Here is a 12,949-nt window from a genome sequence, read left to right as displayed (position 1 = left end):
GGGGTGATATTCCCTGTGATCTCGGGGTGATATTCCCTGTGATCTCGGGGTGATATTCCCTGTGATCTCGGGGTGATATTCCCTGTGATCCCGGGGTGATATTCCCTGTGATCTCGAGTGATATTCCCAATGATCTCACAGTGATATTCCCTGAGATCCCAGGGTGATATTCCCTGTGATCACGGGTGATATTCCCTGTGATCACGGGTGATATTCCCTGTGATCACGGGTGATATTCCCTGTGATCACGGGTGATATTCCCTGTGATCACGGGTAATATTCCCTGTGATCCCAGGGTGATATTCCCTGTGATCTCAGGTAATATTTCCTGCGATCGCTTGGTGATATTCCCTGTGATCTGAGGTGATATTCCCTGTCATCTCAGGTGATATTCCCTGTGATGTCGGGCTGATATTCCCTGTGATGTCGGGCTGATATTCCCTGTGATGTCGGGCTGATATTCCCTGTGATGTCGGGCTGATATTCCCTGTGATGTCGGGCTGATATTCCCTGTGATGTCGGGCTGATATTCCCTGTGATGTCGGGCTGATATTCCCTGTGATGTCGGGCTGATATTCCCTGTGATGTCGGGCTGATATTCCCTGTGATCTCGAGTGATATTCCCAATGATATCACAGTGATATTCCCTGAGATCCCGGGGTGATATTCCCTGTGATCTCGGGGTGATATTCCCTGTGATCTCGGGGTGATATTCCCTGTGATCTCGGGGTGATATTCCCTGTGATCTCGGGGTGATATTCCCTGTGATCTCGGGGTGATATTCCCTGTGATCTCGGGGTGATATTCCCTGTGATCTCGGGGTGATATTCCCTGTGCTCTCGGGGTGATATTCCCTGTGCTCTCGGGGTGATATTCCCTGTGCTCTCGGGGTGATATTCCCCGTGCTCTCGGGCTGATATTCCCTGTGCTCTCGGGCTGATATTCCCTGTGATGTCGGGCTGATATTCCCTGTGATGTCGGGCTGATATTCCCTGTGATGTCGGGCTGATATTCCCTGTGATGTCGGGCTGATATTCCCTGTGATGTCGGGCTGATATTCCCTGTGATGTCGGGGTGCTAATCCCTGTGATGTTGGGGTGCTAATCCCTGTGATATTGAATGATATCCCTGTGATCTTGGGGTGATATTCCCTGTGATCTTGGGGTGATATTCCCTGTGATCTTGGGGTGATATTCCCTGTGATGGCGGGGTGATATTCCCTGTGATGGCGGGGTGATATTCCCTGTGATGGCGGGGTGATATTCCCTGTGATGGCGGGGTGATATTCCCTGTGATGGCGGGGTGATATTCCCTGTGATGGCGGGGTGATATTCCCTGTGATGGCGGGGAGATATTCCCTGTGATGGCGGGGAGATATTCCCTGTGATGGCGGGGTGATATTCCCTGTGATGGCGGGGTGATATTCCCTGTGATGGCGGGGTGATATTCCCTGTGATGGCGGGGTGATATTCCCTGTGATGGCGGGGTGATATTCCCTGTGATGGCGGGGTGATATTCCCTGTGATGGCGGGGTGATATTCCCTGTGATGGCGGGGTGATATTCCCTGTGATGGCGGGGTGATATTCCCTGTGATCTCTTGGTGATATTCCCTGTGATCTCTTGGTGATATTCCCTGTGATCTCTTGGTGATATTCCCTGTGATCTCTTGGTGATATTCCCTGTGATCTCTTTGTGATATTCCCTGTGATCTCTTGGTGATATTCCCTGTGATCTCTTGGTGATATTCCCTGTGATCTCTTGGTGATATTCCCTGTGATCTCTTGGTGATATTCCCTGTGATCTCTTGGTGATATTCCCTATAATCGCAGGGTGATATTCCCTATGCTCTCAGGGTGATACCTCCTAGGATGTTGGGGTGATATTCCTTGTGATCCCAGGGTGATATTCCTTGTGATCCCAGGGTGATATTCCCTGTGAGCTCACGGTGATATTCCCTGTGATATTGGGTGATATTCCTTGTGATATTGGGTGATATTCACTTTGATGTCGGGCTGATATTCCCTGCGTTACGACCGAGGCAGAAAGGAGTGCACTGTTTTTTCTAGTTCCACTTCTTCACAGGTCACAACATATATTTAAATGTTTACCCAGTTACCGATACGGTCAATCATAGACTCTATTTTTATACAACCATACAAGTTAGGAGCAGAAGTAGGCCATTCGGCCCATCAGGCCTGCTCGCCATTCAATAAGATCATGGCTGACCTGTTTGTGTTTCGAATTCCACACTCCCATCTATCCTCGATAACCTTTGATTGCCTTACCTAACAGGAATCTATCTATCTCCACCTTAACCATATTCAATGACCCCGCCTCCACCACCTTCTGAGGCAGAGAATTCCAAAGTCGCACAACCCTCTGAGAGAAAATATTTCTCCTCATCTCTGTCCTAAAAAGGTGACTCCTAACTTTAAAACAGTGCCCCCTTGTTCTGGACTCCTCACAAGAGGAAACATCCTTTCCACATCCCCCTTGTCAAGACCGTTCAGGATCTTATATAATTCAATCAAGTCTCCCCTCACTCTTCTGACCTCCAGTGAAAACAAGCTCAGTCTGTCCAACCTTTCCTCATAAGACAACCCACTCATTCCAGGTATCAATCTAGTAAACCTCCTGTGAACTGCCTCCAACGCATTCACATCCTTCCTTCAATAAGGAGACCAAAACTGCACACAGTATTCGAGATGTGGTCTCACCAATGCCCTGTATAACTGAAGCTTCACATCCTTACTTCTATTTTCAATTCCTCTCATAGTAAAGGGTAGCATTCCATCAGCCTTCTTTATTACTTGCTGTACCTGTATTCTAACGTTTTGTGACTCATGCACTAGAACATCTAGATCCCTCTGCACCTTGGAGTTCTGCAGTCGATCTCCATTTAAGTAATATTGTGCTTTTTTATTCTTCCTGCCAAAGTGAACAACTTCACATTTTCCCACATTATACTCCATCTGCCAGATTTTTGCCCACTCACTCAACCTATCTACATCGGTCTGTAACCTCCTTATATCTTCTTCACAACATACTTTCCTACCTATCTTTGTGTCATCAGCAAATTTAGCTACCATGCCATCGCTCCCCTCATCTAAGTCATTGATATAAATTGTAAAAGTTGAAGCCCCAGCACAGGCCCGTGCAAGACTCCATTTGTCACATCCTGCCAATCAGAAAAGGACCCATTTATGCATACTCTGTTTTCTGCCAGCCAGCCAATCTTCTATCCATGCTAATATGTTACCCCCTACCCCATGAGCTTCTACTTTGCGCAATAACTTTTATGTGGCATCTTGTCAAATGCCTTCTGGAAATCCAAGTGCAGTACGTCAACTGTCTCTCCTTTATCCATAGCACATGTTACTCCTTCAAAGAACTCATCACTTATCCCAAAATAAAATGCATCACTCAGGTTTCTTTAATAAACAACAACATTATTAGTTCATTATAAAACGAGACTTAATCAGTAATGAAGCAAAGCATTCATACACAGATAGAAATACGAACATTCCCTTTTGACCTTAGCCCCCCCCCCTCTCTCTCTCTCTCTGTCTCTCTCTCACACACACACGCCGGTTAACTGAAAAATAAAGTTTTCTCTTTGGAGCTCTGTTACAAAAAAAAACAAAGAATATTTTGGCCAAATACTTAGTAATTATTGAAGAAAAAAAGATGCAGATAGATGTCAGTTGTCCCTTTATTCTGGCATCCCAAATATGTGTAGACAGCTATCTTTCTAGAACAGTTGATTTCAGGCAATGTTGAGGATCAGTTTGGCAGGCTTTCCAGAAGAAATGCAACATCAGTTTCTCTATTTCTTACTCTTGATTCTCAAAGAGATGGAAAAACTGACAAGCTTTTCACAGATATGGAAAAGGCTGAGCTGGTGTTCTGTCCTTGGCAGGTTAATTTTTTTTAACTCCTTTCAAAACGCTGTCCACATCCCAACTCACTGTCCAAAGTGAAACCAAATGCAATATCTCAAGAGTCAAACCTCCTGACCCCTATAATACTTGACCTGTTAGTTCTCCGTAAACATCTTCCCCAGGTCAAAAAACACCCACTGGGTACTTATCTGAAGACAGGTGACTTCCAGTAAGGGTTGTTTACAAACCATGTCCAAAATACCTTCTGATATCCACTTTAAAAAAAAACAAAGTTCGGAATCTGTGGAATCCTTTACAGTTTTAAAACCCAAGTCTTCAAAAAAATGTAACAAAAAATGGAAACACTTCCGTAACACCTGTGATGTGGGGATGATATTCCCTGTGATTTCGGGGTGAAATTCCCTGTGATCCCGTGTTAATAGTCCCTGTGATCTCATGGTGATATTCCCTGTGATCTCATGGTGATATTCCCTGTGATCCCGGGTGATATTCCCTGTGATCCCGGGTGATATTCCCTGTGATCCCGGGTGATATTCCCTGTGATCTCAGTGTAATATTCCCTGTGATCTCAGTGTAATATTCCCTGTGATCCCGGGTCCTATTCCCTGTGATCCCAGTGTGATTTTCCCTGTGATCTCCGGGTGCTGTTCCCTGTGATGTCGGTGTGATGTTCCCCGTGACGTCGACATGATATTCCCAGTGTTGTTGGTGTGATGTCGGGATATTCCCATGATATCGGTGTGATATTCCCGGTGATATCGGTGTGATGTTTACTCTGTGATTTACTCCCTCAGGAACCTCTCCCTACGCTGCCATTGGGCAGCTCCTCAGAGATCAGACACGGAGAGTTTGTGGTCGCTATGGGTAGTCCTTTCGCCCTCCAGAACACCATCACCTCTGGGATTGTCAGCTCTGTGCAGAGAGGGAGTCGGGAACTCGGGATGGCTCATTCGGATATGGAGTATATTCAGACTGATGCTTCCATTGATGTGAGTACTGAGGCTGCATAGACACAGCACAAATTACCAGCAGCTACTTGCATTCATTGATGGGATGTTGGCTTTACTGGCCAGCATTTATTGCCCATTCCTAATTGCCCTTGAGTAGGTGGTAGTGAGCTGCCTTCTTGAAGCACTTCAGTCCATGCAGTGTAGGAACACAGTGTTGTTTAATACAACTGAGTGACCACTTTGAGGGTGTTTTAAGAGTCAGCCACATTGCTGTGGGTTTGGAGTCACATGCAGGCCAGACCAGGTAAAGACAGCAGATTTCCTTCCCTAAAGGACATTAGTGAACCAAATGGGTTTTTACAACAATCGACTGGTTTCATGGTCACCATTAGACTAGCTTTTAATTCCAGATTTATTAATTGAATTCCAATTTCACCATCTGCCGTGGTGGGATTTGAACCCATGTCCCCAGAGCATTAGCATGGGTTTCTGGATTACTGGTCCAGTGACAATACCACGACATCACCGCCTTCCCCTTACTGAGAGCAGATTTTTATTTCCAGGTTTTGTTTTATAAATTTGCCAGTTGCCGTGAGATTTATATCGCGGATTGAATATAGAAGAGCTTTCCGGATACTGCACTGTCACAGAGGGGAAAACATCAATTCACTGCCCAGTGAAGACAGACTGATAGCAGATACCTGGCCTGAGCTGGCACTGGGTTGGTAATCTCGTTCGAGTCTCTGGGAGATGAAGGCTTTACCCTGGTGTAAAGGGGGCTTCTCCTCTCAATCTGAAGTATATTGGGCAATTTGACCATGGAGTGCTGCATTAACTTAAATCCCTCTCAAAAGCACAGAATCCTCATCGTTAAGAAGTGTGATTGCCCCATGCCAGTGACTCAATGAATGCAAAGCTCTGTGTGGTACTGAGGCACACAGGGAGGTTCAGGGCTTGTGCTGAATCTTAAGTGTCAAAACTGTGCCTTAGAGTCAGAAGGCTGTGGTTCAAGTCCCACTCCAGAGACTTGAGTACAGAATCTAGGCTGACACTCCCAGTGCAGTACTGAGATAGTGGGAAAGGAGGGGGAGGAATTTCTGAAATGTCTCCAAGAGAACTTCCTTGATCAGTAATAAAAACAGAAAGTGCTGGAAATACTCAGCAGGTCAGGCAGCATCTGTAGTGAGAGAAACAGAGTTAACATTTCTATCTCCACAGATGCTGCCTGACCTGCTGAGTATTTCTAACACTTCGTGTTTTTATTTCAGATTTCCAGCATCTGCAGTATTTTGCTTTTTTTCCTTGATCAGTATGTTCTCGGCCCAACTGGAAAGGAGGATCTAGTGCTGGGAAATGAGGTGGGACAAGTGGACCAAGTGTCTGTCGGGGAGCATTTGGGTAAGAATGATCATAAGGTTCAGACCAGTAATACAGAAAAGTAAGGAACAAAATGAGATAGAACAGCTAGATTGGAAAAGGGCTAATTTCAATGTAATGAGAAGGGATCTAGCCAGGGTAGAATAGAACCAAAGACTGATGGGAAGAGCTGTATCGGAACAATGGGTTATTTTTAAGGAAGAGATGCTTCGGATACAGGCTAGGTACATTCTAACAAGGATGAAAGGTTGGGGAACCAAAAACAGGGCTCCTTGGATGATGAGGGAGATAGAGATGGTGATGAAAAGAAAAGAGGGTGTATGATGCTTGTAAAGTGAATTCTTCCAGTGAGAACCGGGCCACATACAATAAGTTGAGAGGGAAGATGAAGAGGAAAATAAGTGGCAAAGAGAGAATATGAGAATAGAACGGCAGTTAACATAAAAGGGAACCCAAGAATCTTCTGGCATGTAAATAGTAAGTGGGTGCTAAGAGGTTTAGTGGGGCCTATTAGGCACAAAGAGGATAATATATGCTTAGAGGCGCAGGCTTGATTGGCATCCTTCCATCTACGAAAGATGATGGACATGCAGCAAACAGCCCATTTAGGTGGGGTGTCTTCACTTGGTGCACCTTTGCTGATGGCTGTGAAGGCCAATCCCTGAGAGGCAGGTTCTGCCGGAAGTGCTGCACGTGAAGCTGCCAAGTGACGCTGTGAGTTGTTGTTTTTGATGTCGGGGCCTGTTGCCAAGCTGCTGTATCAACTGGTCATCATGGTAGTGCACACCAGTCCACAGGATGTGTCGCCATTTCCCTCTTTCACCAGCTAGTGACTCCCTGGTGTGATAGTCAACATTTAGGGCCTTCATGTCACACTTGCAAGCATCCTTGAAGTGGAGCTTTGGGCGCTCCATTGGTTGTCTGGCCCCGTCTACCTTTAGAGGTGCAGGGCAAGGCCAATACACTAAATGAGTACTTTGCATTGCTGTTTACTAAGGAAGAGGAATCTGACAAAGTATCAGTAGAAGCGGAGAAAGGGTAAAAATCGAAAGCGTTACTGGAAAGGCTGGCTATACTTAGGGTTGATAAGTCACCTGGTCCAGATGGCTTGCATCCCAGGTTGCTAGAGGAAGTGAGGATGGAGATAGTGGAAGGGCTTGCAATAATCTTCCAATCTTCCCTGGATATGGGGGGAGGTGTCAGAGGATTGGAGAGTGGCAAATGTGACACCCTTATTCAAGAAAGGATGTATGGATAATCCTAGTAACTACAGGCCAGTTAGTTTAACATCAGTGGTGGGTAAGGGTTTAGAAACAATCAGGGAACATACTCAACAGGCACCTGGAGAGGTTTGAGTTAATTAAGAGTACTCAGCATGGATTTATAAAAGGCAGATCATGCTTGACTAATCTAATTGAATTCTTCGAAGCAACAGAGAAGACTGATGAAGGGAATATGGTGGATGTTGTTTATTTAGATTTGAAGAAAACATTTGATAAAGTACCACATAAAAGGCTGGTTAACAAAATTGAGGCTCATGAAATAGGAGGGTCAGTATCCAATTGGTTAAAAAATGGCTTAAGGACAGAAAACAGTGAGTCATGGTAAATGGTTGCTTTACAGACTGGAGGATGGTAGACAGTGGTGTTCCCCAAGGGTCAGTGCTGGGATTGCTGATTTTTTTTTGATATTTATAAATGACTTGGATCTTGGAATACAGAGTAGAATCTCAAAATTTGGCAATGATACCAAACATGAAGGTGCGGCAAACAGTGAGGTTGATATGAACTGCCTGCAACAGTACATAGATAGGCTAACAGAATGAGCAGAGAGGTGGCAGATGGAATTTAATACTGGCAAGCGTGAGGTGATGCATTTTGGCAGAAGGAATGGGGAGACGCAATGGATACAGAATGGCACAGTTCTAAAGAGTGTGCAGGAACAGAGGGACCTGGGGCACATGTGCATCGATCTTTGAAGGCGGTAGGGCATATCGAGAGAGTGGGTAGTAAAGCATGTGGAATCTTGGGCTTCATAAATAGAGGCATTGAGTACAAAAGCAGGGAAGTAATGCTGAACCTTTATAAAGTTCTGGTTAGGCCTCAACTAGAATATTGCATCCAGTTCTGGTCACCACACTTCAGGAAGGATGTGAGGGTCCTTGAGAGGGTGCAGAGGAGATTTACCAGAATGGTTCCAGTGATGGAGGATTTTAGTTACAAAGTTAGGTTGGAAAAGCTGGGATTGTTCTCCCTGGAGTAAAAGAGATTAAGGGGAGATTTAATAGAGGTGTACGAGATTATGACAAGCTTAGATAAGTTAGACAAGGAAAAGCTGTTCCCATTAACTAATGGGACAAGGACTAGGGGACACAGATTGAAGGTTTTGTGCAAATGATGCAGGGTGGGACGTGAGGAAGAACTTTTTTACGCAGTTGGTGGCAATGACCTGGAACTCACTGCCCACGAGGGGTGGTGGAAGTAGAGACGATCACTGACTTGAAGGGGAAATTGGATGGCCACTTGAGGGAAATAGACTTGCCGGGGTACAGGAATCAAGCGGGTGAGTGGGACTAACTAGATTGCTCCGCGGAGCGCTGACATGGACTTGATGGGCTGAATGGCCTCCTCCTATGATGTAAATGACTCTGACTCTATGATGCTTCTTCACACAAAGGGTAGTGGAGATGTGAAACACTCTTCCAAGAAATCTGGGGGGCAATTGGAGCGTTCCAGGCTTGGATAATTGGAGCGTTCCAGGCTTGGATATGTACCTATGAAAAGGGAACCAGGCTCGAGGGGCTGAATGGCCTCCTCTTGTTACCATGTAACAGGCTTGAGGGGCTGAATGGACTCCCATTGTTCCTATGTAGCAGAATCGAGGGGTTGATTGGCCTCCTGTTCCTGTGTAGCAGACTCGAGGGGCTGAATGGCCTCCCATTGTTCCTATGTAGCAGGCTCGAGGGGCTGAATGGCCTCCTCCTGTTCCTAGTGTTCAGTGCTGGATATTGAGAAGTTGGAATGTGGGCCAGGCTGATCAGAATGTGAGACTGTGTGGGTCAGAGACAGAGTGTGCTGCAGCCTCAGAGAGACTGTGAGCCTCCTAAATTCAAGGACAGTAAAGCAAGAAGGAAATGACTGTGTGCTGCTCCAAAATGTCAAAACAGCAGCAAAAACAAAAGAAAGAACTGGGATTAATTTAATGTCTTTATGACCTGGGGAAATCACAAAGCGCTTCAGTTCCAAGGAAGGACCAACTTTGTTGTGTTTGACCCTGATGTCTGGTATAAACTGGAGATAGACTGTCTCAGGGGCGTAGAGTAAGGAATTCATTATCAATTAAGATGAAACAGTTAGAAACCGGCCATAGTTCGAACAGCGCATGTCATTCCTGGAGGCACGTAACAAGCCCAACGAAAGGGGGCGCAATTCTAGATTTAGTCTTCGGTAATGAAGCTGGGCAAGTAGATGAAGTAACAGTGGGTGACCATTTTGGAGACAGTGATCATAATACAATTAGTTGTAGCATAATCATGGAAAAGGACAAAGATAAGACAGGAGTTAAGGTTCTAAATTGGGGGAAGGCAAATTTTACAAAACTGAGAGGTGATCTGGCGAAAGTGGACTGGATACAGCTACTGGAAGGAAAATCAGTGGCAAACCAGTGGGAGGCATTCAAAAGCGAGATTCTACAGGCACAATGTAGGCATGTCCCCACAAAGATAAAGGGTGGTACAGTCAAATCTAGAGTCCCCTGGTTATCTAGAGGCTTACAATGTATGTTGAAGCAGAAAAATAAAGCTTATGGCAATCACAAAAAACTTAATACTTTAGAAAGCCTAGAGGAGTATAGAAAGTGCAGGGATGAAGTTAAAAAATGAAATTAGAAAAGCAAAGAGAGGACATAAAGAAATATTGGCACATAAAGTAAAGGAAAACCCTTAGATGTTTTGTCAGTACATTAAGAGCAAGAGGATAACTAAGGAAAAGGTAGGGCCTATCAGAGATGTACAAGGGAGCTTATGCATGGATGCAGAAGATGTGGGCAGGGTTCTTAATGAGTTTTTTGCCTCTGTCTCCACAAAGGAGAGGGATGATGCAAACATTGTAGTTAAAGAGGAGTTTGAAATATTAGATATGATTAGCATAATGAGAGAGGAAGTACTAGAGGGTCTGACATCCCTGAAAGTGGATAAATCACCAGGGTCGGATGGATTGTATCCCAGGTTGTTAAAGGAAGCCAGGGAGGAAATAGCGGATGTGCTGAGGATCATCTTCAAATCCTCACTGGATATGGGCGAGGTGCCAGAGGATTGGAGGTCTGTCAACATAGTACCATTGTTTAAAAAGGGTGCGAGGGATAGGCCAAATAATTATAGGATGGTCAGTCTGACCTCGGTGGTGGGTAAATTATTGGAATCAATTTTGAGAGACAGGATAAATTGTCACTTAGAAAGGCACAGATTAATCAGGGATAGTCAGCATGGGTTTGTCATATCTTACTAACTTAATTGAATTCTTTGAGGCAGTAACAAGGTGGATTGATGAGGGTAGTGCAGTGGATGTGGTCTACACGGATTTTAGTAAGGCATTTGACAAGGTCCCACATGGCAGACTGGTCAGTAAAATGAAAGCCCATGGGATACAGGGGAATGTGGCAGGATGGATCCAAAATTGGCTCAGTGACAGGAAACAGAGGGTAGTAATTAACGGATGTTTTTGAGAAATGGAAAGCAGTTTCCAGTGGTGTTTCACAGGGCTCAGTGTTGGGTCCCTTGCTGTTTGTGGTATATATAAATGATTTGGACTTAAATGTGGGAGGCATGATCGGGAAATTTGCTAATGACACAAATATTGGCCATGTAGTTGATAGTGAAGAGGATAGCTATAGACTCTCGAATGATATCAATGGTTTGGTTGAGTGGGCGGAAAAGTGGCAAATGGAATTCAAGTGTGAGGTAATGCATTTGGGGAGGGCAAACAAAGCGAGGGAATACACAATAAACAGGAAGATATTGAGAGGGGTGGAAGAGGTGAGAGACCTTGGAGTGCATGTCCACAGGTCCCTGAAGGTGGCAGGACAGGTAGATAGAGTGGTGAAGAAGGCATATGGAAGCTGTCATTTATTGGCCGAGGTATAGAATTCAGAAGCATGGATGTAATGCTGGAACTGTATAAAACGCTGGTTAGGCCACAGCTGGAGTATTGTGTACAGTTCTGGTCACCACATTACAGGAAGGACAAAATTGCTCTGGAGAGAGTAGAGGAGATTTACAAGAATGTTGCCAGGGCTTGAAAAATGCAGCTATGAGGAAAGATTGGATAGGTTAGGGTTGTTTTCCTTAGAACAGAGAAGGCTGAGGGGTGATTTAATAGACGTGTACTAAATTATGAGGGGCCGAAATAGAGTAGACAGGAAGGACCTGTTTCCCCAGGTGGAGAAGGCAATTGCCAGGGGCACAGATTTAAGGTGATTGGTAGAAGGTTTAGAGGGGATATGAGGGAACACTTTTCTCGCCCAGAGGGTGGTGGGTGTCTGGAATGCACTGCCAGGATCGGTGGTGGAGGCAGAAACCCTCAACTCATTTAAAAGGTACCTGGACCTGCACCTGAAGTGCTGTAACCGGCAAGGCTACGGACCAGGTGCTGGAAGGTGGAATTAGATTGGGCGGCTAGTTTTTAGCCGGCACAGACACGATGGGCTGAATGGCCTCCTTCTGTGCCGTAATTTTTCTCTGGTTCATTGCGCGTGGAGTTACAGAATTTACAGCACTGAAATGGCCCATTGGGTCCAACATGTTTATGATGCAACTAGCCTCGTCCCACTGTACTCGATCTCACCCGAACAGCATCACCTTCTGTTCCTTTCTCCCTCATGTACTTATCTAGTTTCTCCATTGCAGAGAAGACTCTAAAGCCACAGAGAATGGACGGTGTAGATTCACCAGGAGGGAGAAAGACTCGAAATACTGGAACTATTTCCACCTGAGTAGCGAAGGTTAAGAGGAGATTTAATTCAGGTTTTTAAAATTAAGCTGGGTTTTTATCAAGTGAATAGGGAAAGACTATTTCCCCTGCTTAAGTGATTTACAATAGTCACTGAGCACAAAACAATTTGTTTTACACTTCACTCTAATGTTGTAGCTCATTCTCTTTCTCTTTCCCTTTAGTTTGGAAACTCTGGCGGTCCGCTTGTCAACTTGGTAAGTTTTCTATATTTTCTCTTGATTTTTTTTTTTCATTACCCTCTCACCCAAGGAATTCGTTTACTGACTGATCAGTTTGCGGTGCAGTGTTGTGCCAGAGACACTGTCAGTGATTTCCCATCTCTCGTCTCCGAATCAGTGGGCTCTAGCTATCTACTGCATTCAATGTGAACTGCAAACCCTTCCTGCCCCACTGCTTTGTGACCTGGAGCTGGGTTATGAAGTAGTTTCAAACAGGAATTTCATGGAGAATTTAGCCAATCAGGCACAGCCCGCCTGTCTCCTTAGGTAGATCAATCCCAACAACCCAATTTCACATTATATGCCTCAAACCTCCCTCGCCATGACCCTCTAATTCCCCACCCCCCCCCCCCCCGTCACCACGTCCCTCTATTTCCACCCCTCTCCGTGTCCCTCATTTCCCGTCCTCGCCGTGTCCCTTGTTCCCCCCCACGCCGTGTCCCTCGTTCCTCCCTCGCCGTGACCCTCATTTCACGTCCTCCCCGTATCCCTC

At 45.4% G+C, this 12,949-nt stretch overlaps 1 protein-coding gene across 2 annotated transcripts in view; it reads left to right on the top strand.

Annotated features, from left to right (window-relative positions):
- Window positions 1-12,949, top strand: part of LOC137367502 (serine protease HTRA2, mitochondrial-like) — a 62,094-nt gene that overhangs the window by 17,821 nt on the left and 31,324 nt on the right. Inside the window, exons 3-6 of one of the 2 annotated variants that reach the window (XM_068028652.1) lie at window positions 4,698-4,892; window positions 6,122-6,251; window positions 12,133-12,227; window positions 12,400-12,432. In XM_068028652.1, the coding sequence (XP_067884753.1) occupies window positions 4,698-4,892; window positions 6,122-6,251; window positions 12,133-12,218 (411 nt within the window). In that variant the 3' untranslated portion in view covers window positions 12,219-12,227; window positions 12,400-12,432. The remainder of the gene's footprint in view (window positions 1-4,697; window positions 4,893-6,121; window positions 6,252-12,132; window positions 12,228-12,399; window positions 12,433-12,949) is intronic. The other variant, XM_068028650.1, reaches the window with a different exon arrangement.

This window comes from Heterodontus francisci, chromosome 1 (assembly GCF_036365525.1).
Source record: "Heterodontus francisci isolate sHetFra1 chromosome 1, sHetFra1.hap1, whole genome shotgun sequence".
Classification (NCBI taxonomy): Eukaryota; Metazoa; Chordata; class Chondrichthyes; order Heterodontiformes; family Heterodontidae; genus Heterodontus; species Heterodontus francisci.
The sequence above is the reverse complement of the archived record's forward strand: the minus strand, read 5'-3'. Positions and strand labels throughout refer to the sequence as shown.